The 24303-nt window shown below is 28.5% G+C and overlaps 1 protein-coding gene and 1 long non-coding RNA gene across 15 annotated transcripts in view; one reads left to right on the top strand and one right to left on the bottom strand.

Annotated features, from left to right (window-relative positions):
- LOC147808299 (uncharacterized) overlaps positions 1 to 8584 on the bottom strand; it is a 36777-nt gene extending 28193 nt beyond the window's left edge. Inside the window, exons 1-2 of the long non-coding RNA XR_015434827.1 lie at positions 8552 to 8584; positions 6806 to 6856 (exon numbers count right to left, since the gene is read on the bottom strand). This is a non-coding gene — a long non-coding RNA (uncharacterized LOC147808299). The remainder of the gene's footprint in view (positions 1 to 6805; positions 6857 to 8551) is intronic.
- The window catches only part of LOC147808298 (disheveled-associated activator of morphogenesis 2-like), a 71276-nt gene extending 50458 nt beyond the window's left edge, over positions 1 to 20818 (top strand). For 11 of the 14 annotated variants that reach the window (XM_087166475.1, XM_087166478.1, XM_087166474.1 and 8 more), the window contains one exon: positions 10 to 232. In XM_087166475.1, the coding sequence (XP_087022601.1) occupies positions 10 to 225 (216 nt within the window). In that variant the 3' untranslated portion in view covers positions 226 to 232. Of the gene's footprint in view, positions 1 to 9; positions 233 to 5405; positions 5551 to 11961; positions 12159 to 19880 lie in introns of those variants that run through there. The other 3 variants (XM_087166485.1, XM_087166484.1, XR_015434825.1) reach the window with 3 other exon arrangements.
- Positions 20819 to 24303: the final 3485 nt, after the last annotated feature.

Below are 24303 nucleotides of genomic sequence, written 5' to 3'. Positions count from 1 at the left end.
AAATTCTAGCTAAAGCAAACTAGTCATTGGCTTTCTGCCAATGACTGCAATTGTGCAGTCGTAGTCACCAAGGGAATCAACTGGATGACATACGCTGGATCGGCAACCTTGTACCCTTCTTCAGTATTTAAGAAGCTTCGAACTTTGCTCTGTGCGCACTCATACTTAATTTTACGTTTCTGTTTTTATCTTGTTACATTTCAGTTAGTAATAAATGTTGTTTGATTTTTGTCATAGTTGTCTTCAAATTAATATGAGAGGGTTCCTCCCCCTCAATCTAATTTAAAAGTTATGTTATTCGTATTTTCACAATTTAAAAATCATGCATCACAATCTTATTTCACGTGATTTCAGAACCTAATATTGCAATTCGTATTCACATGAGTTAAAAATTTAATGTCACGATTCGTATTCACAAGTTTTTTAAGTCCAATGTCAAGATTCATATTCATGAGTTTTTGAAACCCAATATCATGGCTCATATTGACCCATATCAAACATCTATTTTTGTATTTAAAGGTGATTTGAAAACTACGCAGTGCGATTCATGTTAACAAAATCTAAAAATTACATGCATCATGGTTCGTATTTGCACAATATAAAAATTCAATATTGCAAGTAGTATTTCCACAGTTTTAAAATCCAATAGCTTGATTCATATTGAACATTTTTAAATTCCAATATCGCAATTCCACTGAGAAGTAATTTTTTTTCTTGAATTAGTTACTATAAAGGTGTGATATTTTCCATTAGTATTTCATTTAATTATTAATGTCAGTTAAAAGATTATTATGTTAAATATGAAACATGTATGGCATATAAATTAATATCTAGATGTCACTTTTGTGCACAGAAAATTTTCAGGGTCTTTTACTTCATGTCACAATCACCTCTGTTACTTACTCTCTTCTTCATGTTGGATGTACTAAAATTCAGAAATTTCTGATACCATCTAATGGCCAACTGTAACATCTTTAACAGTAATGCATTTTTAAAAATTAAAAATTTAATATGATTGGAAAAACTTATGAGAAAGTAAGGCATTTCTTTTAAACTGTGTTCAAATGGGTCAAGGAGACCAGGGAAAACCTGGAATTATCAGGCAATTTTTTTTACAAAGACCTGGAATATTCCTATATAATGCCTAGAAAATAACCAGTATTAAAATTGTCAGTAACAGTAATCAGTTATTGAGATTCAAGTTAAATAATTCTAACATCTATTACAATTATTTTTTGTAAAAGTTTAAAATTTTAGTCAAACTGAAATGTTCCCTTTGTTCCTTTAATAATAATCTTTTACACAGAAAATCTAATATTTCACATTATAAATAAAAGAATCAAAGTTTTCTGATGAACGTAGGGCTCAATTTTCATTTGAATTTACTAGGGAATTTTTTTTCTGAAATTTAGTGGGAACCCTGTTTAAGCATTCTCAAAATATGAACAACATTACAAAATTCATTTTTAAAAACTTTAAAAAAAAATTAAGTATGAAATAAAGTAATTTTTGGAATTTTACAAAATACAAAAAATAATCCCATGTTTATTTTAAAATATTATAACAAAACGCACATGGGGTGCATTGTAGAAGAGAAGAGCAATTTGGTGTCTACTGACTGACAATTTTTTAGTGTTATATTTTATCACCCTGTGACCGATTAGCAACCGTTATTCCGCTACGCTATTTCATTTACTGTAGCATTTTTTTTTTAAGTAGTTTGTTGAACTGTTCCTTATTTCTGAGTTTTTCCTGCAATTAAAATCTGTATAGTTATCCTAATATAGATCATACATGAGCATAGTGATTGTGTATTCCCTCTTAATATATTGTTTATAATATGTAACAGGGAATTTTTTGTTCAGATTTGAGTGGCAATCCTTAATCGGTCTTTATTAGTTTTCTGTAGATTTTTAAAATATGTTGAATATAAACGTAACTAAGCTTAAAATCCATAATGATAAATTGGTATTGAAAACATTTTTCTTTTAATTGTATGTCTTAAAATTCTTAGCAATAGTTTGAACAATATTTAATAATTTAAACCAGTGATTCCCAAAGTGGTCTATATCGACCCCCAGGATTCGATGACAACCTGCAAAGGGTCCATGCCGAGTAAAAAAAAATTGGGGGTCAACGCTTGCCCAACCAGGAGATACACAGCTGCCACTTACGTAAGTGCAAATAGAATTTAGTTTAGGTGTCTCATTGAAATATGTTTGATCAATATTCAGGTAATCATCTCTACGTACAAAAAAAAATTATCGTAAGAGCTACCACCTACTCCAACGCCGCTATTTTGTGTTTTTAATTTAATGTTGCATTTTGCTTTGCTGCCCAAAAACTATAACACTTAGAAACTTAAATTACTAAGGCATGCTATAAAAAAATTAACATTCTATTATTTGTTCAAGAATTATTATCTGTTAAACTTGTTGTAAAAAATACCATACAGGCCCCTCTACAGTCCTTAAGAATTCAACTACTGAGTTGAAATTTGGCATGCTAAAAGGGCCACATTTGTATATGAACTTAACACAGAGTTTTTTTTTTTCTAAAATTCCAATTTGATTAAAAGGCATTGCAATTTTAAGTGCCTTTTTTGCAAATTCTTTCTCTACTTCTCCCCATGTTTTTGTTGTTGATTTACCTTAAATTATACTGTGTTGCCTAACATCTATAAGACTTAGAAACTTAAAATTACGAAGTTGTGAAGAATAGTACGCAAAATGTTCTAAAGAATTAGGTATATATGATTCGATTGTTAGTTTAAGAATTATTAACTGTTAAACTTGTAGTAAAAAATAAGAAGAAGAAAAACACATGTTCGTTAATCTACTATCTGTAAAACGTAACTACAGAGGTAAAATTTAATTAGCTAGTTGTACCATTTTATACTTTGATTTATTCTCAGCCTTTTTGAAAATTCGCATTTGTTCAAAAGCTATTGCAAACTTAAGTCCGTTTTTTTTCAGCTTATTTTTCTTTAAATATCGACTACTTATCCATTATTGTAAAAAAAATTTATTTAAAAATTCTTGCAAGAGTCAAATCAATCTGAAGTAGCAAAAGAAAAAAAGAGATTGTGTGTTGCCCATTATAAATCTTAACATTTATAGTGACATTTTTTAAAAATAAAATTCAATACAGAGTTTCCTATTTTAGTTATAGGACAAGTAAAATTACTTCTCATTTATTTACATGTTAGCGAAATATTCTGTGTTTTTGTGGAAAATATTGATGTTTAAGAAATAAAAATCAATTATGAGGGTTGGAAAGCGGAGATTCCCAGTATATTAAATTTGTTAAGTGTAATCTCTCTAGGTATTTTAAATATAAAAAAAGTTTATTTTAAATGTATGTAAAATAAAATAAACTTATTTTTAGTAAATGAAAAGTTTTTTTTTTAAAGGAAAAGTTTTTTTCAAAGAAGTATTAATTTAACAGGGGAAGAAAGCTTTATTTCAAACCCAAAGCTTTCGTTGTTTTTCTGGAGAGCATATTTGTAAAGAAAGCACATTTTATGTCATCTTTAATTAAACAATCAACCTCGTAAGTGTCTCAGTTATTTTTATCATTCGAAAAATTGAGAATATATATATATATATATATATATATATATATATATATATATATATATATATATATATATATATATATATATATACAGGGGTCTGTCCAGGCCGAATTTACTACCGTTTAGCGGTACCTTCACAAATTCAATTTTAGGTGAAACGGTAGTTTCACAAATTCAACTTTAGGAAAAACGGTAGTTTCACAAAATACTTTTTCTTAAAATTTTATTTTTGTATCCTTTAAGAAACGATAAATCTATATTTTTACCATGTTTTTGTATTGATTTTGTAATATAATTTTTAATTTTTCACAAATTATGTCTAAATTTTCACAAAATAGGTACCTTTCAGAAAAACCTAGACAGACCCCTGATATATTTAAAAGAAAGTTTTTTTCTGAATTCAATTATAACTTTTTCACTCCAAAAATACTTGGACTAACATAATCTTACCATTTAATAAGTTATAAATCTCAATATTTATCGTAAAATTTTTAAAAAGAAAAAGAAAACTTAATAGATAGTTATAAGTACTATTCCCAATTTTAGTTGTTATATATTTCGTCCACAAATAAAGCAAAGCCTCCTAATATATTAAATTTGTTAAGTGTAATCTCTTTTGATATTTTAAATTTTAAAAAAATATATATTTATTTTAAATGTATGTAAAAAAAACAACTTATCTGTGTAAAAGAAAAGTTTTTTTTAAAAAAAGAAGTATTAATTTAAAGTGGGAAAAAAAAGTGCATCACCTTTATTTCAAACCAAAAGCTTTAATTTTTTTTTCACTAGAGAACATATTTGTAAAGAAAGCACATTTGATTAAACAATCATCTTCGTAAGTGTCCTAGTTTTTTCCTTTAAAAACAAAAAAAAAATTTATGAGAAAAAAATAGTTTTTTCTGAATTTAATTAGAGCTTTTTTCCACTCCAGAAGCACTCGGACTATATCTTAGTATATTTATCCACTGATATTCCTACATTTATTGATTTTTCGAAAGAAATCAATTAAAATAATAAAAGGAGAAAAAGTAAATAAGTAAAAGATCTTTTGCAGTAAATTTCTAACTAACTCCCTGGCATTACAGTCCATGTTTGACCATGGTCTCACTAACAATTTTCCTCCAAAGTCGCCTGTCTTTAGCTCTTCATTTCCAGTTTTGGACTTTTAGAGTCTTAAGGTCTTTTTCTACCTCATAACCATCTCTTGGCCGGTCTTCCTCTTTTCCTCTGGCACTGCCCCTTGAATATTTTTTTAATGCCTCTGTTTTCCTCCATTCTTTCAAGGTGTCCTAGCCATTGACTTCTCTTTGCTTTTACGTAATTTATTATACCTTTTTCTTTAAATGGTCTTGCAATTTCATAATTGTATCGCCTTCTCCACAGATCACCCTCTTTGACCGGTCCAAAAATAGTTCTAAGAATGTTTCTTTCCCCGGTAATCAGCATTTTTTCTTGTTTCTGGGTTGGAGTCCATGTCTCTGATCCATAGATAAAGGTTGGTCTGATTATAGTTTTATAAACCTGAAGCCTCGTTATTACTTTTGATGTTAGCAATCTCTTAAGTGCAAAATAACTGCGATTTCTAGCATTTAGTCTTTGCTTAATCTCTGGCATAATATAATTGCTTTCAGTGACAACTGAACCCAAGTACTTAAATTCCCTAACTCAATAAATTTCACTTAGAATATTATTTGACATGTCTTCAATTTAATATCGTAAAAACAATTATAATTTTAATTGCATACTTTATTAGTTATTTATTTTTATCTTCTAGGCTTACTAAATATTTAGCTTTTTATCTGCACATTTTTAATTTTGTTCTTTTTAGGGGTGCTTCTTTTATTCAGTTGCTGAAAAATGTCGGACCTGACAAATGCTTTAAAAGACCAACTGTTTGCCCTGACTGAACAAAAGATACTTTACCATTCACGGGGCCTGATGTTTTGACTAGTGTAGCCGAAGCTGTAGTAATGGTAACTGTTTTTCTATGTAGATTTATAAGACTCCTTTTAAGCATAGTTAGGATCAGAGGAAATTTTCTCTTTTCACGCTTGCTATTAAAATGTGTATTACTGAAAATTAGACCAAATTAATTGTTTTGTTCTTCTAAAAATTATCGTGACATGTTAGGTGTGTAGTGATTGGCTCACGGCTAGAGAGCGAGTTGTTCACGCCCCTAATTAAATAATTAAAATGAAGAGTATATACATATTTATATAACCGTCATTGTACAGCCGACCCAATTTTTGGGTTTACTACAATTAACGTTCACCTCTGTATCTTAAGTATAAAGTTAAGTAAGGTTTGTCAACAGCTCACAGACTGAAAATTTTATTTTCAATCATTAAAAGAAATTCACTAATTTTGCTTTCTAGAAGCATAGTATCCTTTTTATGCTAATTATATTATATATGTCATATTTATATTATATTTAGGCTAATTATATTATTTTCTTATTTATATTAGGCTAATTTATAAACTTAAAAATTATTCTATCAATGCACACACATAAAATATAAGATAGAAGCAAGTTAAGACAAATCAGAAATGGTGAAAATCTGAACTCATTTGTCTTGTATACAGTTAAAAACAAATTTTGTGATTACAGTTAAAATATATTTTATAGTTGCCCACTTAATAAATATGAACTGTTATTTAAGAAAAGTCAATTAGCTATTTATTAGCAATTTTTTATACTATTTATAAGAAGAAGTGACAATGATCAGGAATTACCGCATTTGATCAATAATTACCCCATCTGTAAAGGGCAAGGTTTGCTAGTTTCCTATAATCAATTATAATGTTTACAGTAGATGTGAAACAATTAAACAAAAGCTTACACTATTTTTATATCAAAGAAAAAGAAAGTAACTCAAAATATTTATTATTAAGAGAAGGAGGAGGATCTTTGCAGAAATGTGCACATTTTGAAACCCATCTTTGAAATGGAAAATACAGAAAGCAGTTTAAAAGATACTTATTTTGTTAGATTAAACAAAAAACTATTATTAAGTAAATGTAGTTATACTTTAGGAAAGTGTACAAGCATTCTTGTCCATGTCTCAAAGTAAAAAAATATATTTATATTTTTTTAAATGAAACTTAGGTAATCATTGTTTTCCCCAGATGCACAGTGATCGTGAATTACCCCGGGTAACCCTATTTCACAAAATATGGGATAAAATTCATGTCACTGAGACAAAATAATGTTTCACTATATGTTCTTACCTTCTTTTCTGTTGACTACTGGATTGGCATTTCTTGGATCTTTCATCCTGTCTTTCCTTAAAAGAAAAGGAATTAATTAGAATATGATCGTCTTAAAAACAATTAAAAATCAACAAAATCGAAACTGTTTCTTATATTTTATAATTTTTGTTAAAAACAATTTTTTTACTTAAATGAAATTAATTTTGATTTAAATGAAGGAGAAAGATCATGTATTAAAATTATGGCAAATATTTTTATTTTTAGTAACTGACAATAAATTGAATGTTTAACAACCACCTTTTTTTTAAGCTCAATGCATATTGTATTTTAGCATAAACTACTGATGATTTTGATTAAAAATAATTATCATTGGAAAAGACTATAAAATTTAGTCATGAATTGTAGGGGAAAATTTAGAGGACAGGTCTAAATCTAAAGTGAATAATTAGACTTGAAATTTTAACTTATTATGCATCGTTTTTTGAAGTTGGATAAAATATGTGAACTACTAAATATTTAATAATATTATAATAAAATTACAAAATAATAATAAGTTAAGTATTTTTCTAAAATAATGAAGTTGTTTTTAAAGTGAAAAATTTTCTCTTACAATTTTTTTGATTCTAATTTAGAAAAAGAATAAGATATGTATGAAAAAAATAAGACATGGGAGCCAATCAGAATTAAAATAAGTAGATAAATTCTAAATAAAGCTTTTGTTATTCAGGACTCCCACTCAATTTTAGAAATAAAATTTCCTGAATTTTTGAGGAAAGTTTCCAACAATTTCTGGATTATATATTCCATCTACACAGTTATCATCACAAATTTAATTTTAATTAAACAATTAATTAAAGTTACTTTATTGTTGAAAATATGTCAAATATAAGTTTCTTAAAAACAAAATTTTTAAAGGGGAAGGCTGAACAGGTATATTTTAGAATTAACAACTATATAAAAACAGATAAAAACTCAAAATGGTCAATTAAAATAGTAACCATGAAATAATATTCTAATTTCAATTCAAAAAAATTGAACCTTAATTTTGAAGTAAATTAATTTTATAACAAATTTAATTGTAAAATTAAACTTAATATAAAGATTTGAAATGTTCTTATACCTTTACAGCAATTCATTAAATGCAAAAAAAAAAGATAAAAACAACAAAATAAAAATTAGAAATAAGGTCCTTCTATTTAATATGTCATTTTGTTATTCATTTATTTAGTAAACAAAATATATTATATTGAGTATCAAAACAAATAAATTGTTTATAAATATTTGTTTTATTTGTTTATTTTTTGGTGGATTAAAAATTATTTAAAATTACTTCTCATATCTAATCAAAAGTAAATAACAACAATAATTGACACCCGCGGTTTAGATTATTCAAATAATATTTTTTTACAGTCCTTCAAAGAAAAAAAATGGCTACCGAAATTAAGCAAATTATTAAATTAAGCAATGCTTCTGAAAAGTGAAAGAAACATTTGTTATTAATGACTAAGAAATTATAAATTCTTCTTTTATTAGATAGAGTTAATTGAACTTTTATTTATGAAAAAAATCTTCTAATTCATTTTAAAACTGAACTAGCAGCGTACAGGAGAGCATGAAATAAAAAAGCCACCTAAAAAATTATTGTTATAAAAAATAATTTCTAAAAACTTAACAAATACAATTAAAACGAATAAAACTAATTATAAAAAGTATGTAATTAATAAAATAAATGCATGAGCTGAAGAGAAAAAACATTTTACTTACTTGCTCTTTTAAAGTGTTTAGTTCTCTATTTTTGCAAAGAAGAAAGTAGACCCCTTTGGGGACTAGAGACTAAGCAAAGATTCATTTGGCGAGAAAGTTTTAAAGAAAGGAGTATTTATCTCCTTTTTTTAAAAACTTTCTCGCCAAAAGAATCTGTACAATCAAGGACCACCTACTGGGCTGATTTTCCGTACTTGAAAAGAATGTTTCTTAGAATTGGGGGTAGGGGACAAAATGTGTTTCTTTCCCATGTCTTTCCCACATTCTTTTTACTTCAAGGACTTCAAGCATACTTATCTGGTGATTTCAAATAGTAATCAATATCTATTTTGAATTATTAAAAACTATTTCTGGTCCTCATAATAAAAAACTAATATGCACTGAAACCTTTTATTAACTATTAGTGATAAGCAAGCTTACAAAATTAAAAAATTATTGAAATCAAAATTCATTTCAATACTTTTCATAAGCAAATTTTTTATACATATAAACTGGGAAATAATGCTAACATATATGTTTTGATTCGCGGAGCAGTAAATTGAATATCGTTTCTTTATAATGAACAGTAAAGCTGCTATAATTAAACACATTTAAGTAAATAAACCATTTTTTTGTTTTTCATCAGCTTTTCAACAGTTTTAGTATATAAAAAACACGTTCTCTTTTTATGAAATATTTTTTATAAATAATTAAGTATCTTTAATTGGGCAAATTTATTTACATTAGCAAACTGGCTGTGCAAAATATAATATTAGTATTACAAAATTATAAATTAATAAAAAAATATATATATATTCGTCCAAAAGTCTTTATAAATTACTTCCCTCGATAAAAAAAAAATATTATGTTTTTTTATGAATGAATGCATGAAGACTGTTATTTTATATCATTCACTTACATCACTAAATAATAATTATATTTTTGGTTGAAAGCTAATTATTACAAAGATTTAAAATCCTAAATAGCCAACTGCAACAAATTCATTGCCTTGGATACTTTAAACAAGAATTTGAAGTTACTTTACTTTTCCACTAAATACTTACTTCTTTTAACTATCTTCATAAGGATAATGATGTTCTTTTAACTTTCTTACAGATAATATTCTATTTAGCTATGCAGATTTATACTTTCTATGGCGTTAAAATTCACGATTTTTAAATTCTTTAACATAAAAATCGTAACTTTAACTTTAAAACTTTATTTTATTTACGTTTAAGCAACAACATTGATTTTAGAAATCCATTATTAGTTTTCACACAGTTTTAAAACATGCATAGAATATTTTTGAAGTAACATCAGTTTTTATTTTGTTATTATTCGAATAACTATAACTTGTAAAAAAAGTTATTTATTCTTTATCATTTGAAACTTTAAATATTTTATTAAATGCATAGTTAAAAATTACCTGTCTATTTTTTGTTAAAAAATAATTCCACTTATACAAAAATAAAAAATAAAAACTAGCAGGCTTTACCCTTTACTTACTCCGCTCACCAACTCCCGTAATTGCTTATCATTCATTCATCATTGATTTTTTTTTCTTTATAATATACTTCCTTAAGCTGCAATATTTTTCACTTTTCACAGAACGCATAACATTTTATTTTCAAAATATACAAGTATTGTAGCTTTATATAATATATCTGTTTATATTTGAAGCATTTGAAGAAACTTGATTAATTTGTATCATAGCGTACTAAACGTACTATTATCTCAATAGTTGTGAAGGACTCAAATAGTTGTTCGCCATGATTTAAATAATTTACAAACTTTAGACTGTTTAAATAAAGAGCTGGAAGATAAAGAAAAGAGCGGAAAATGATGTTGTGTGGCCTCGATCGTTATGTCCTTTTATTAACCGCAAAAAATAATAAGCTAGAAAGGTACTAATTTGAACAGTACATACCTATAAATGGTTTACTTAAAGCATGAAAGTGAAGCTCTTTCCATTTTGAAGTCCTCCTCATCAAGTAAAGTTGTCTTACTTATCAAAAATAAGATCTTAATAGTAAATCTAAATTTATTTTTTTTAAATTTAGAGTTTATTAATGTACTTATTTTTTTTATTTAGTTCTGTAATTTTCCATTTCCGGTAGACACACTTTTGTTTGATATTTTTTTTAATTGCATTTTGAGCTGTAAAAGATTTTTACTCTGTATTACTTACGTTAAAACTGTTTTATGAGTAAACTACAAAATATGAGAATTTTGTGTTGTTAGAGTTTTTATTTTTTCATCTATTTACTTTTTTTAAGGAAAATAAGTAGTTTAATGGATATCTAATCTCAAGCGATTTAAAAAAAAGTAATTTCATTAAAATGTTAAATAATAATAATGATCAGCATCATTAGCAAAGAAGTAAAAAATGAAATGGGGAGTTTCATGCAAAGTAAATTATAAGAATATGAAACAAAGTGCCGATAAAGCCCAAGGCTTCTCAAGAACTACCACCAACAAGGAGGTATGAAAAACGCATAGCCGGACATCATTAATTTTCCTTTTTACCCTACAGAAAGGGGATCTAGAGCTGCACCCCATCAACAGCTCATCCCTATTAAAAAAAATTTCAAATTCTTATTCTAAAACAAACGTATGTACTTCTTCTAGTAATCAGTATTTAAATATCATGATGGACACACTAATATACATAAAAAAAAATTTTATTCCTAAAATTGCATTGATTCTTATGATTCTCATTTTGACATTACATTATAATAATACATACTGATTAATTCATATTGATACATAAAAAAATTAACATTTTTAGATGTGCAGAAAAAGAGTTCTAGTTCTTACCACATACAAAAGTGTTTAAACTACAAATTACTAATTTTAGAGCATTCATTCCTAAAAATATTTAAATTTTTATAATTTTATCGTTGACCTGTCTGGGTAACGAGGAGGCAGTGGGTAAAATTTGTATCTGTTTTTATATAAATAATTTAAAATAATATTTTCAATCAAGTTTTTTGAACAATCTATGATTTACCAGACTTGTCAATGAAAACTCCAATAAAAATGCATCATTAAAGCTTGCAAACATTCTCATCAATAACAATGTTATTTGTTTTACAGTAATTGTTTAAGAGTTAACCTAAATATGTTTCCTAGGAAGTCACTAAATTCTTTTCCTTCTTCAGTATTCATATCTACATAAGAAATAATGCTAAGACAAAGGACAGTAATTATGTATAAATTAACCATACAGGAATATAAAAACACTTTAAGGTAATTTCATGTAAAAATATTAAAATCACTCCCTGATGAAAAGAAAGCGAAAGAAATTCATCTTGGGAAACAATCAACTACAAGTATAAGAAGATCAAAAATTATAGCCTGATTTGATCTTTGTGTGTTGCTTTTTTATTAATGCTTATGTTAACCTGATTTTTTTATTTTGACTCTTACAGATTTTTACTTGAGACTATAGTGTTGAAGTTGATCTAATCGATTAAGTTGCTCTCTGACCAATCCTGAAAATTTCATATGAACTTGGAAAAAGAAAGAAAAAAAAGGCTGCTGTGCTCACCGAACTTGATACTTGCTTTTTCTCTTTATCAAAAAAATTTTTAATAAATTTTTTTCTATATCAGAAACTTGAAAAGGATTGTTTTGGGAGTTTAACGTTTGCTATTCATTTTGCATTTCTGTTCACTTAGAACTTTAAATTATTAAGGTGTATAGAAAACTATATAGGGATTACAATGGAAGAAAAAAATTAACATTCGATAGTTAATTTGAGAATAACTGTAACTTCTAAACTTGATGGGAAAATAGACCAAAGTTACTCTGCAAGCTGCAGGAATGCAACTAAGTTGAAATTTGGCATGCTGAAAGGACCAAGTTTAATACAGAGTTTTTTTTATTTATTTTTTTCACTTAAAGATTTTTTCCCTATATAATAAATATTTTTCCATTGAAAATTCATCCATTGGAATGTAGAAAAATTTATCTTTAACGCAATTTTCATAACTTCAAACTTCCCTTAACACAAAAATTTACAAAAAAAGAAGAAAAAATTAATAAATATTGCCAAATATAAATCTTAACATTTATATAGACGTTTTAAAAAATATTTGGAAAAAAGAGAGATAAAAACAGTTTCGAGTATGATCGGGTATATCATATAAGATCATCATTATATATTATTAACAAGAAAAATTATTTCTTGTTTTAATTGCTATTGTCTCGCACATTTTGTTCTTAATTTAATTATTTATCAAGTACATTTGATTATTTTCAAATCGGCTATCATCTAATTTTTGTTAGGATTCTTAAAATAAAATATGCTTACGCAAAAATTATAATAGTTATATATTTTACAAACAAAATGATTTGTAATCAACTTTTAAGAACAAGGGGAAAGAACGGTTTATGTCCACTGCTTCTGGTTATGAGAAGAAGAAAAAATTGTGCACGGGCAGAAACTGCATCTTTATTGTGTAATAACTCTCTGCGAGAACCGATTTTTTCCTTGTTTTTATTTGCTAAACTAAGTAATCTTCAAAATACAACTAATGGCAATACAATAGTAATTTTATAAAAGAAAGGGGGACCTAAACACTTCTCCTCTTTTAATCTACAATCATGAATGACAAGCAACTACTGGGGCTGATGAGCAAAACGAACAGGTAACGGAGCCTCCCAGTAGAAGAACAAAAGGATGCTTACAAATAATCTATGACGAAAAACTATTATTTGTGAGTGTAAGATGCACATTTAGAATCATTCCAAAAGTTGGACTGTGGAGGCTGATGAACTGTAGGCAAATCATTTGCTGCAGTTAAGGTATAAATCATGTCACAATCTAAAAATCAGTTTATTAGTGAAATATGTGCATGATGTGTAATTTATCTACTAAGGCGTGTTTTTGAAAAATTTATTATTAGCATTAATTATTATTATCAGAATTCTACTTGACTAATTTTAAAAGAGTTCTACTAATTAAAAGGGAGGTATGAAAATGATTTTCTTTTGTAGTATGAAAATTGTTATTTATAGGCAGCAAGAAATACCGCTTTATTTTTCACTTGTTCATGATTTAAAGATCTCCCCTAATAAGTCCTAATTACAAAATAATTTTATTTCATCTAAACAATTATGCCTTTTCTGAAATATTGAGATTTGCATCTTGAACTATAAATTGGAAACTATACTAATATTTGAACTCGATAAAAGTCGAAATTTCGGTACTCTTAACGTTCTTTTTATATTTCAAACAGGGTTCTTCCACTAACTCCAGAGATTTATAACATTTTACACATACTTATAGTTCTTAACTCCCCCAAAAAATTTGTTGCAAGAACTCTGCATAGGAAACATTTTTTCCAAATCAGCATTGAAAATGATTAAATGTGTGTTTATTATTTTGTGTTGCCACTGCAAGTTATGTTTCTTTTATTATTCAATAGTTACTGGGAAAGGAATAATTTTTTATATGTCTTTTGATTTGAATATTAAATTGATTTAGTAGCAGAAAAAATTGATAACTTTTTTTAAACTATGCTATGACTCTTGTACTATTTTCCGCTTTAATTAGAGTGCTATGTAAGTCTTGAATTAAATTATATGATAAATTTAACTATAAAGCAAAATTGAAAGGGAGAAAATTTTAATGTTTATTTTAGTCTAATTTGCTATTAAAAAATTGAATTTAAAATAAAACTTTTTAAAATGAAATAATTCTAGTTTAAAAAAAACTATTTTGCTCTTTAATTGGTAAATGAAGTTGCTTATTTTTATATTAAATATTTTCCGAATGACACATTTTATGCTATCGCAACACATAAGTTATAAATTTCTTCTCTGCTCGATATGGATAGCGAAAGCTTAAGGTTTGGGGGGGTTCCCTATGAAGACCTCTTATTCTCTGGTCAAAAGCCACACTGATCAGTATACAGACACCAGTGTAAATGTTTTTTGGCGAGATTCTAGAGAATCAAAAGCAAAGCAACCCTACAAAACCCCACACCTTGTCTTAAAGAAGCATGCTGTTTGTATTTTTTCTCACTTGAAATTTGTGTTTTATTGCAAAAAATATATAATTTAAGAAATTTTCAACAGCAAGATAAGAAGTATCGGATCTTTCGTCAATAATTTTGTGCTTTCATCATTCGTTCATATATTTTAAAATATTATATATCAAGCCGTAGACAGAATTTTCTTTCGGAAGGGATTTAAATTTGTAATATATAATATCGCATTTCTTAATTACAAATTCGTAATTAACTTATCTTGCATATTTTTATCTGTCACAATCTCTCTCTACCAATAGCGTCGCGAGAATTTTTATCTAGGTTCGCTGACCTCTCAGAAACACTAGCAAACGTAATAGGGAGTGACTTTAACATCTGCTTTTTTTCTGTGTGATTCGTGAAACATGACTTCGAGTTCGAGACATTGTAAAACTTTCCCAGGTGGCTTTTGTTATGTATGCGGCGAGTATAGTGTTGTTAAAAATTGCTTGAGGAGCATTACAGACAATGTAAGACAACTAATGGGCATATTTTGGCATGAAATTAGGAGACCAGGACAAATCGTGGGCTCTCTATAAAGTTTGTATGCAGAGTTTCATTTGGAATTCATGTGACATGGAGGGAGCCCAAAAACCACTTTGATGATTGTTATTTTTGTTCCTGCCATGTTCGTGGGTATAACCAGAAAAATCAAAGGCTAATATCTTATCCTGATAGTATTAAATCGGCTATATGCCTCTTTCCTTATGGACCTGGTGAGCCTGCGCCTCCAACTGAATTGCCAATCATCTCTTCAGACTTGGAACATCCAGAAGTTCAAGACTCCGATATTGAATATAAGCCACCTGTAGCCGGTTCACCTCAGCCCTTCTCTCAGGTTGAACTTAATTATCTGAGCAGAGATCTTGGCCTTTTGAAAGAGGCAGATGAATTGTTAGGCTCCAGACAGAAAGAAAAAAAAACTTATTGGCCAAAGGAACATCATTTTATTGGTACAGGAATCGTGAAAAGGAATTTATTAAGTACTTTGATGAAGAGGAGAACTTTGTATATTGTTCTGATGTTCCTGGATTGATGAGCAAATTTAATGTCATCTACGAAAAAGATGAGTGGAGGCTGTTTATAGATTCATCTAAAAGAAGCCTCAAAGCTGTTCTTCATCATGGGAGCCAGTATGCATCTGTACCGGTTGGACACTCAGCATATTTAAAAGAATGCTATGAAAACCTGGCATTCGTCCTGGACAAACTAAAATACATCGATCACAGTTGGACCATCTCCTGTGATTTGAAAGTTATCTCCATGCTTCTTGGTCAACAAGGTGGATTTACAAAGTTCCCATGTTTCATTTGTGAATGGGACAGCCGTAACAAGACTCAACATTGGGTAAAAAAAAGAATGACTGAAAAGACAAAATCTTGACCCAGGCACCAAGAACGTTATTCGAAACAGCTAAGTTGATTCGAAAAAAGTATTGTTACTTCCGCTACATATAAAATTAGGTGTAATGAAGCAGTTCGTCAAGGCTGTTCCAAAAGATGGCGATTGTTTCAAATACCCGTTCGAAAAGTTTTCAGGTTTATCCCAAGCCAAGTTGAACGAAGGAATCTTTGTTGGTCCAGATATCCGCAATCTCATGAAGGATAAAGAATTTGAGACACGGCAGCAACGGAAAAAGAAACTTGGGTTGCTTCCAAAGATGTCGTCAGTAAATTTCTGGGTAATTACAAGGATCCTGATTATTAGGAAATTGTAATGAAAATGCTGGACAAATTTAAAACTTTGGGTAGCTTCATGAGTGTAAAAATGCATTTCCTTTGCTCACATCTGAACTTTTTACCTGATAATTTAGGAGCAGTCAGCGAAGAAGAAGAAGAAAGGTTCCATCAAGATATCAGATATATGGAGCGTAAATATCAAGGAAGATGGGACAAGAACATGCTCGCCGACTACTGTTGAATGATAGCTCGAGATAGATCTGAGATTTAGCATAAAAGAAGATCATCAAAAATAAGTTTCAGAGGAAAACGAGTATATCCTTAAATAGAAACTTTTCTCTTTTTTACGTTACCTTTAAATTACCAATAAGTTTTTTGCTTGTTTTGTATTTGTTTCAAACTTTCATGTACACATACACAATATTTGCTATTTTTGGTCAATCGTCAATTTTACGTAAGCTATCTTAATTAAAAAAAATTAATTAAAATTTTATGTTGGTGATTTTCTTCCAGAAACTGATATAAAAAGTTTAAACGCAAGGAACTTATTGTTTTTCTCTCGACCAGAGGTGACTTGTGCGGTCTGGTAACAGTATTTTTTATTCATTTTGACCTATAAAAAATTAGCTGATAGCTCAAAAATCAATTTTCTTTCACAAGATTAAATTTTACATAGATCAAAATGAATGAAGAGAGCAGTTACCGGATAGTACTTGAAAAATTGTTTGAGAAAATTCCTTTCCAAATAGGATTTTAGTAAAAACATTAATATTGATTTTACAAAAAATCCTAATGTGATTAGGAAAAATGAAGATCATTTTCGAAATCAGCACATCAAATAACATATAAATCAACAATAAATTCTCTTGTATTTTTCAAAAACTTCAATTTCGCAGGCTTGTGTTATTGAACCATATTTTTGTTAATATTGGTGTAATGCTTTAGTTATTTTTTGAAGATTTATTTTTTCTCCTTTAAGGTTAACATTGTTCTTGTATCAGAAAGTTAAGTTAGTTGCTTATGTTAATTTTTTAAAAATTTAGTTATTTCTGCCATCAGTCTGTAAATGTGTCTGTTCTAAAAGATCAAAACAAAGAATTAAGTTTGCAAGTTGTGAGATATAAGAGCAGTCTAAAAGAAATATGGTTTTCTTGTTTAATGTTCTATTTAAGTTTTACTTGATGATGTAGTAAAGTCTCTTTAGCTTAATTTATAACACAAATATTTATCATATTTTTAGATAAAATTCAGTTACAGAGTTTGGACATAGTTATCCAGTTGCACATTTTATTACTAGCAGTTTAGATGCAGAAACCATTAAGTATTTCTTTCTCTTAAATCTAAAATTCCAAACCTAAATTGTAATTGTATAATGACTAATAATAAATTTACAGCTGATCCATTCAATACGATTTTTGAAAAGGTTTCACATTTGCTATGTAAATGGCACATTCACAGAACCTGGCAAAGACAATTATCAGCTAAGGTTAAAGATGTATAATTACAAAATGAACTATACACAGACTTATTATTTCTTACAAAAGCGAAATCTTTTATCATTTTTAAATAAACTTCAGTTGTTTATACAAAAGCACAAAATTGTTGCTCTGCTGTTTACCTCTTATTTTGTACGAAATTATTGTTCACCACAGTTCTGCAACTAAGTTCTACAGTAGGCAGTAAGCTCATTTATGTCATATGCAAAGAAAATAAATTTTAAAAAATCTGTGCTGTGACTAACTATTAAATGTTGTGATGTAATATCCTGTTATTGTCTTGTTCTGTAAATGCTGTTATTTATATCTAAACTCTGATGGATTCTGCAATAGAAATATTAAATAAGATTAATCAGACACTACCCCTCTCTTTCAGACATAAATAACCTGACTAAATTGAAGACCTGCAAAAGAATTGAAAATAAGAAACCGAGCAGCAAACCTCTCGTAACAATAATTTATTTAATTTTAACAATTTAACTCTCAATGTAACTTTGTAACCCAGTAACCTATCAACACTTAGACATAACTTAAAATTGTAACAATGAGAAATATCTTCCTTTAGTTTTTACTTCTTTTACTAGACTGTAACTATGTGATTCAAAAATTCATTTTTGCAAAACTCTTTATAACTATAATACTTGAGTGAACACCTGAATGCTGGAAGATTGAGTTGAGAGAATTAGTTCAACCTCATGACAAGTTAAACATGCATGGAGGAAGTGGGCCAATTTTTTATTGTTAATAAAAGCTTTTTGGTCGACTAGCAAAGCACGAGAGCGATTGCCTAATTGGGGATGTGTGCTCCAATGTTCTGTTAACTGCGTCAACATGCCTTCAGATATTAACACCCTTTTCAACTCCTTTTTTATGTTTTGATTTTTTAAGTGACGAATGCACCAAATTCCAAAGTATGAGTTGGAGTAGCGCTTCCACCCAAAAGTGTAGTGAAACTACTCTGAAGGTGTTGCAAGTATTCCCGGATGTTGGATGAGCCAGGTTTAATAAATCGTGGGCATTTTTTATTTTATATATATATAAATGTATGTGTGTATGCTTATAACACTTTCCTGGTTATTAAAAATGTTCTCTTAAAATGTATACTTCCGTGTTAAATGATCCTCTTTCACTCTGTAATTCAAGTTGATTCAAACTAATACATGCAATCTTTGGTCAGATTTACAATTTGAAAAGTTGTGTTTTTAACTATATACTCAACCATCAGTTGAAATCTTAACAAGATATCTTGATTGCAATTCAAGATATCTTGTTATCTAATTGAAGCAACTTGTTCTGCGTCTGTCTTTTGCCGAGAAGAAAATATTTAACATTACTGCTTTGTAATAATGTTTATTATGCTTTTTAATAACGAGTAGTGAAATTTCTCTAAAGGTGTCGGAAGTTTAATAATTTATGGGTATTTTTCTTATATATGTAATTGTATGTGTGCATGCTTATAACACTCTTCTGCTAATTAAAAATGTTCTCTTAAAATGTATACTTCTGTGTTAAATGTCCCTCTTTCACTCTGTTACTCAAGTTGATTCGAAGTAATGTATTCAATCCTTTTTAGATTTACAATTTAAAAAGCTGTGCTTTTAGTTATATACTTAGCCATTGATTGAAATTTTCACAAGGTATCTTGAGTGCAATACTAATTTGAAGCAACTTGTTCTCTTCTAGCTTTTGCCTGGATTATATAAGGAATTATTCTTTAAATATTTAATATATTTTGTTTTTAATAAAAAAATTTTATTAGTATTCACATTGCCGTTTGTTCTACTGATGATTTACATTTGTCCCGGAGAATAATCTCACAGCATTGTCTGCTTAAAGCTTTTCTGTGAGATATGTTTACCAGGACTTCATGTTTCTACTATGATTTATGCAGATTTTCATTCGCTTTGAAGAATATCTCTGTGCCATAACAAGTCAAAATTTAGTCATTAATTTTGTTATATGTATTAGATATAATTGTAAATTTTTTAAATTCATAAAAAATAATTAAGCTCTTTCTTATTTGGCATAGTTGTCAGATATTAATATAATTTATGTCTTAGATTAGATTCTGACCCACTGCAGAACTTTAAGGTAACATTGTTTCAATTTTTTTAACAAGAAAAATGCTTCTATTTTACAGCTGAATAAGCAGACAAGACTTTTAGCTGCTCCTTTTCTCAGGATGTTGTCACTAGTAGCTGTCATAAACCTTATGTGATTGCAGCATCATAGAGTCAAGCTGGCTACCAATACTCTTTGTCTATTGTATAAGAACGAAAAAAAAAAAGACATACTTCAAATTTTCTGATCCATTATTATTATATTTTTTTTGTGTCCTATTTTGTACTTTTTACATATATGCTGTACTCTTACTTACAACTAAGAAATAAATAAAAAGGTAAAAATAAAAATTATCAAAAGAAAATGTATCTCATTTTTTTATCATTTCTTGAAGATATATTTTAAGGGAAAGCTGCTATTTTATAGAATATCTATCCAAGGTACTTAGTTCACTTTATATACAAGCTTACTACTATTTCACTGCAACTGTTTCAGTTTAAATAAATTTCAATTTAGAATTTAATGCTACTGTATTTAATTAAAAACTTCTTAAATTTAGAAAATATGTCCAATAGTACGTTAGTAGAAGTCATTTGATTGAAACACTGATAAGTATTGAACAATAGAAGCTAGCACTTGAAGAAAAGCCACAGTTTTGGGAAACTAACTTTTATCGAAGAACGCAAGGATTTTGTGTCACTTTGATGATTTTTCTCTCTCTAAAAATTAAATATTGCGCCCTCTTTCCCAGCCTAAGACCTGTTTTTATCCTTCCTCTCGGCAACGACGTTATATATATAAAAGAATGCATCGACGTGACACATCAAAAAAAAAGCAAGATACTAAAAGAAAGAGCCAGAACAGATTTAAAAAGACATATTGTTACCTCAAAAGGCATAATATAAAATTTATCATTTAATTCAGTCAATTGAGCATAAAAATATTATACAATCGTATAAACTTAAAATACAATATTCTGTTAATCTTTAAAGACATTCTAATTTATAAAATTTGAAACGCAAGAAAGATTTTTTTTAAAAAGTAGCTGACTCAATTTTAACTGTTAGTCTTTAAGATGACTTTGTATGAATGATGTGCAAGACATTCCAAAGATTAATATTTTTCAAAAATATTTCAATGCCCACCACTTTTGGCAACCTATGGCACGTGACAGGCACTATTGTTTATTTCTGTTTTGTGGGTCCCATTAAGATGGATCAATGTCACCCTTAAAAGGACAGATAGATTACACCTATGCACTAAGCGGGATTCGAACCCAGAACCTTCCTGGTACAAGACCAATTACAGCTTGGTCAACACTTTAAAAAACATAAACACCATATTTGAATTAATTGCATTAATTTATTAACACAGAAACTGTTCAACACGAACAGTTTCTGTGTTAATAAATTCGATTAAAAACACAGTGTGTTAATAAAATCGATTAAAACACAATAAAATTGGACATATATCCAAATTTTAGTACAGTATTTATTTCAAATCAATGCTTGAAATTGGTTAGGATCAGTGACTTTGATTTTGAACCAATATGAAATTTAAACATAAAATGCCAATTCTCTACATGTAATTATATTCTTCTCAACAAAAATTACAAATTCAATGGTATACAAATCTTAATTTCTGTCTTAAATTAATTATAATTAAAAAAAAGTTGTGATACCTGCCATAGTAGGCAAAAAGAAACGAATGAAATGAGGTCAAGAATCTCCAAAGACAGTATTTGGCCGCTTTTGATTAATCAAATAGTAAAGGAATAGAATATAAATGCCATTTTAACACAAAAAAGACAGTCTTACAGTAACAATATTTTACGAAATCAGACACAAAAATGCACTTTCTCTGAGTAAACCAACTATTTTTTTTTTTAGTGATGCATATGTCTGACCCCCAAGATATTGGGGGCAGCCGGAACTCTGGAAGTACGGTTCCAATAGTTTGGACAGAAGAGAATTCCAAAATTTGGATCCCTTCATGTTAATTTTTTTTGTTTTTTTGTTCAGTACTTTTTAAACGAATTGAAAGATTTTTGTTCACAATTGTAAAATTCGTTTTTTTAAATTTAATTCCACTCAAAATATACCTTTTAGTAAATGATCATTGTTTTGTTTTTTTTAATATAAGTCTTAAAATTGTATAGTGGATAATTTTTTACATCATTTTAAAGAATGCAATTTTAAATAGCAAAATTTCAGTGAAATCAGTCAATTAGTGAAAAGTTAAATTTTGAAAAAAATTTCTACCTTGCAGTTCAATTTTTCGACTTTTATTAAATAAAATAATAACCATTTACTATAAGTTATATTTTGCATAGAATTTTCTTTTGGATAAACGAATTTTATAGATAAGAGCAAAAATGTTTGAAATTCTTTCTATAAGTTTTCGAGATATCGTGAAGTACACAAAAAGTAAAATATTAACATTAATTGTTCTAAACTTTGGACTGCTCTCTTGACGAAACTATTGGGACATTACCTCCCAGAACTACAACGTACTGCTGTGCTAGTTTTGGAGCTCCGTCTTTCGATAGCGCTATGCATACTCTCCAGAAAAACTTTAGTTATATAGCAGATAAATGAGAACGATAAAGCGTAAGCTTGGTCACATTTTCATTATTTATTCATTTTGTACAAGAAACTAGCGTTAAGGCAATATATTGAAAAAAATATGACAAACGTCAATGTATGGAAACGTGTCTCCGAGAATGTTGTTTTTTACTATTTTATGCATCTATTCCAAATTTATCTAACTTATTCTACTAGGCCAAATCATGCTTGAAATGTTCTAATTATAGCTCTAGTTCTTTTTCGTTCATATCACTGGCATAAAATGTTCAAAATTTATAACGGTGAAGCGTTAGTTCCTTGCTCTTTATTTTTTATTCCATTATGCGATCTTTCACTAAGAAAGATACTTGATTTTAAACACAGAACACATTTCGCATGCTAAACTATAGTGAAAATATTGTAAAAGGAGTTAAAAAAATATATAATAAAAATAAACTAATTTTCCAGGAAATTTCGAGTTTCTAAGCATTATTTGAAATTTCCCGAATAAAAAAAATAATTTTTTTGTATAGGATTTTTTAATATATCGAAAAACACAATAAATAAATAATATAATGTAAGAAAAACAAAATATAAAAAATTATCCTCAGATGGGGTTCGAACCTGCACCCCATCGCTTAAGGCGTAAGTCACTAGCACGCAGTTTTAGCCGTTGAACCACGTTTATACGAAGATCGGGCTACTACATAGCTTCAAGTACCTTCTCCCGGTGAGCTAAGGAAAAGACTTAAGGGGCGTTTGCAGCCCCCCTTAAAGGTCTATAAAAATTTTCCTTTGCAGTGTGGTTTGGCTCATAGAGGCCAACTGTCCGTCCGAGTTTGAAAATTATAGCTTAATATTAAAGGGAGTTAGACGGACTTGAAATTTGAAACTTTCTGACGTCATTTTATTTTATTTTATTTTTTATTCCATTATGCGTTCTTTCACCAAGAAAGACACTTGATTTCAAACACGGAACACATTTCGCAACTTATAATTTTCAAACTCTGCGGGAAATAAGAGATTTATATACCAAGCAATCCTACCAAAGGGAATTTTTATACACTAATTAGAGAGCACATAATGGGCCAAAATAGATTTTGTTAATTAACCGGAAGGAAGTTCTTTAAGCTATATATTCGTGGAAGCATCGTGTGAGTCTTGGTGTGGTTGTTAGCGCTATGGGTAAAGAAGTTTGTAGATGCGATGGTCAGGGGTTCGGTCAGGGTCACGGTTTACTTTTTAATTTTTTTTTCTTTTCATTTCATTTAACTTTTTTTATATTTCATTTTTCGATATTTCAACGTGAATAAAGTGTTATATAGAGAGAAATAATTATTTTTCTTTGGGAATGTGGGATTAATAGCTGAAAAAGGGATAAATTTCGTCTCCGGAGCTACGCACTCCACTCACTCCGTAGCTCCCTTTAATATTAACTTATAATTTTCAAACTCTGCCAGAAAATAGAGTTTTATATACCAAAACATCATACCAAGGAAAATTTTTATACGTTAATTAGAGAGCACATAATGGGCCAAAATAGATTTTGTTAATTAACCGGAAGGAAGTTCTTTAAGCTATATATTCGTGGAAGCATCGTGTGAGTCGTGGTGTGGTTGTTAGCGCTATGGGTAAAGAAGTTTGTAGATGCGATGGTCAGGGGTTCGGTCAGGGTCACGGTTTACTTTTTAATTTTTTTTTCTTTTCATTTCATTTAACTTTTTTTATATTTCATTTTTCGATATTTCAACGTGAATAAAGTGTTATATAGAGAGAAATAATTATTTTTCTTTGGGAATGTGGGATTAATAGCTGAAAAAGGGATAAATTTCGTCTCCGGAGCTACGCACACCACTCACTGCGTAACTCCCTTTAATATTAACTTATAATTTTCAAACTCTGCCAGAAAATAGAGTTTTATATACCAAAACATCATAC

Source organism: Parasteatoda tepidariorum, chromosome 6 (genome assembly GCF_982258835.1).
Source record: "Parasteatoda tepidariorum strain Cologne lab strain chromosome 6, Ptep-v5.0, whole genome shotgun sequence".
Taxonomy (NCBI): domain Eukaryota; kingdom Metazoa; phylum Arthropoda; class Arachnida; order Araneae; family Theridiidae; genus Parasteatoda; species Parasteatoda tepidariorum.
Note: the sequence above shows the minus strand (reverse complement) of the source record. Positions and strands in the feature narration are given on the sequence as shown.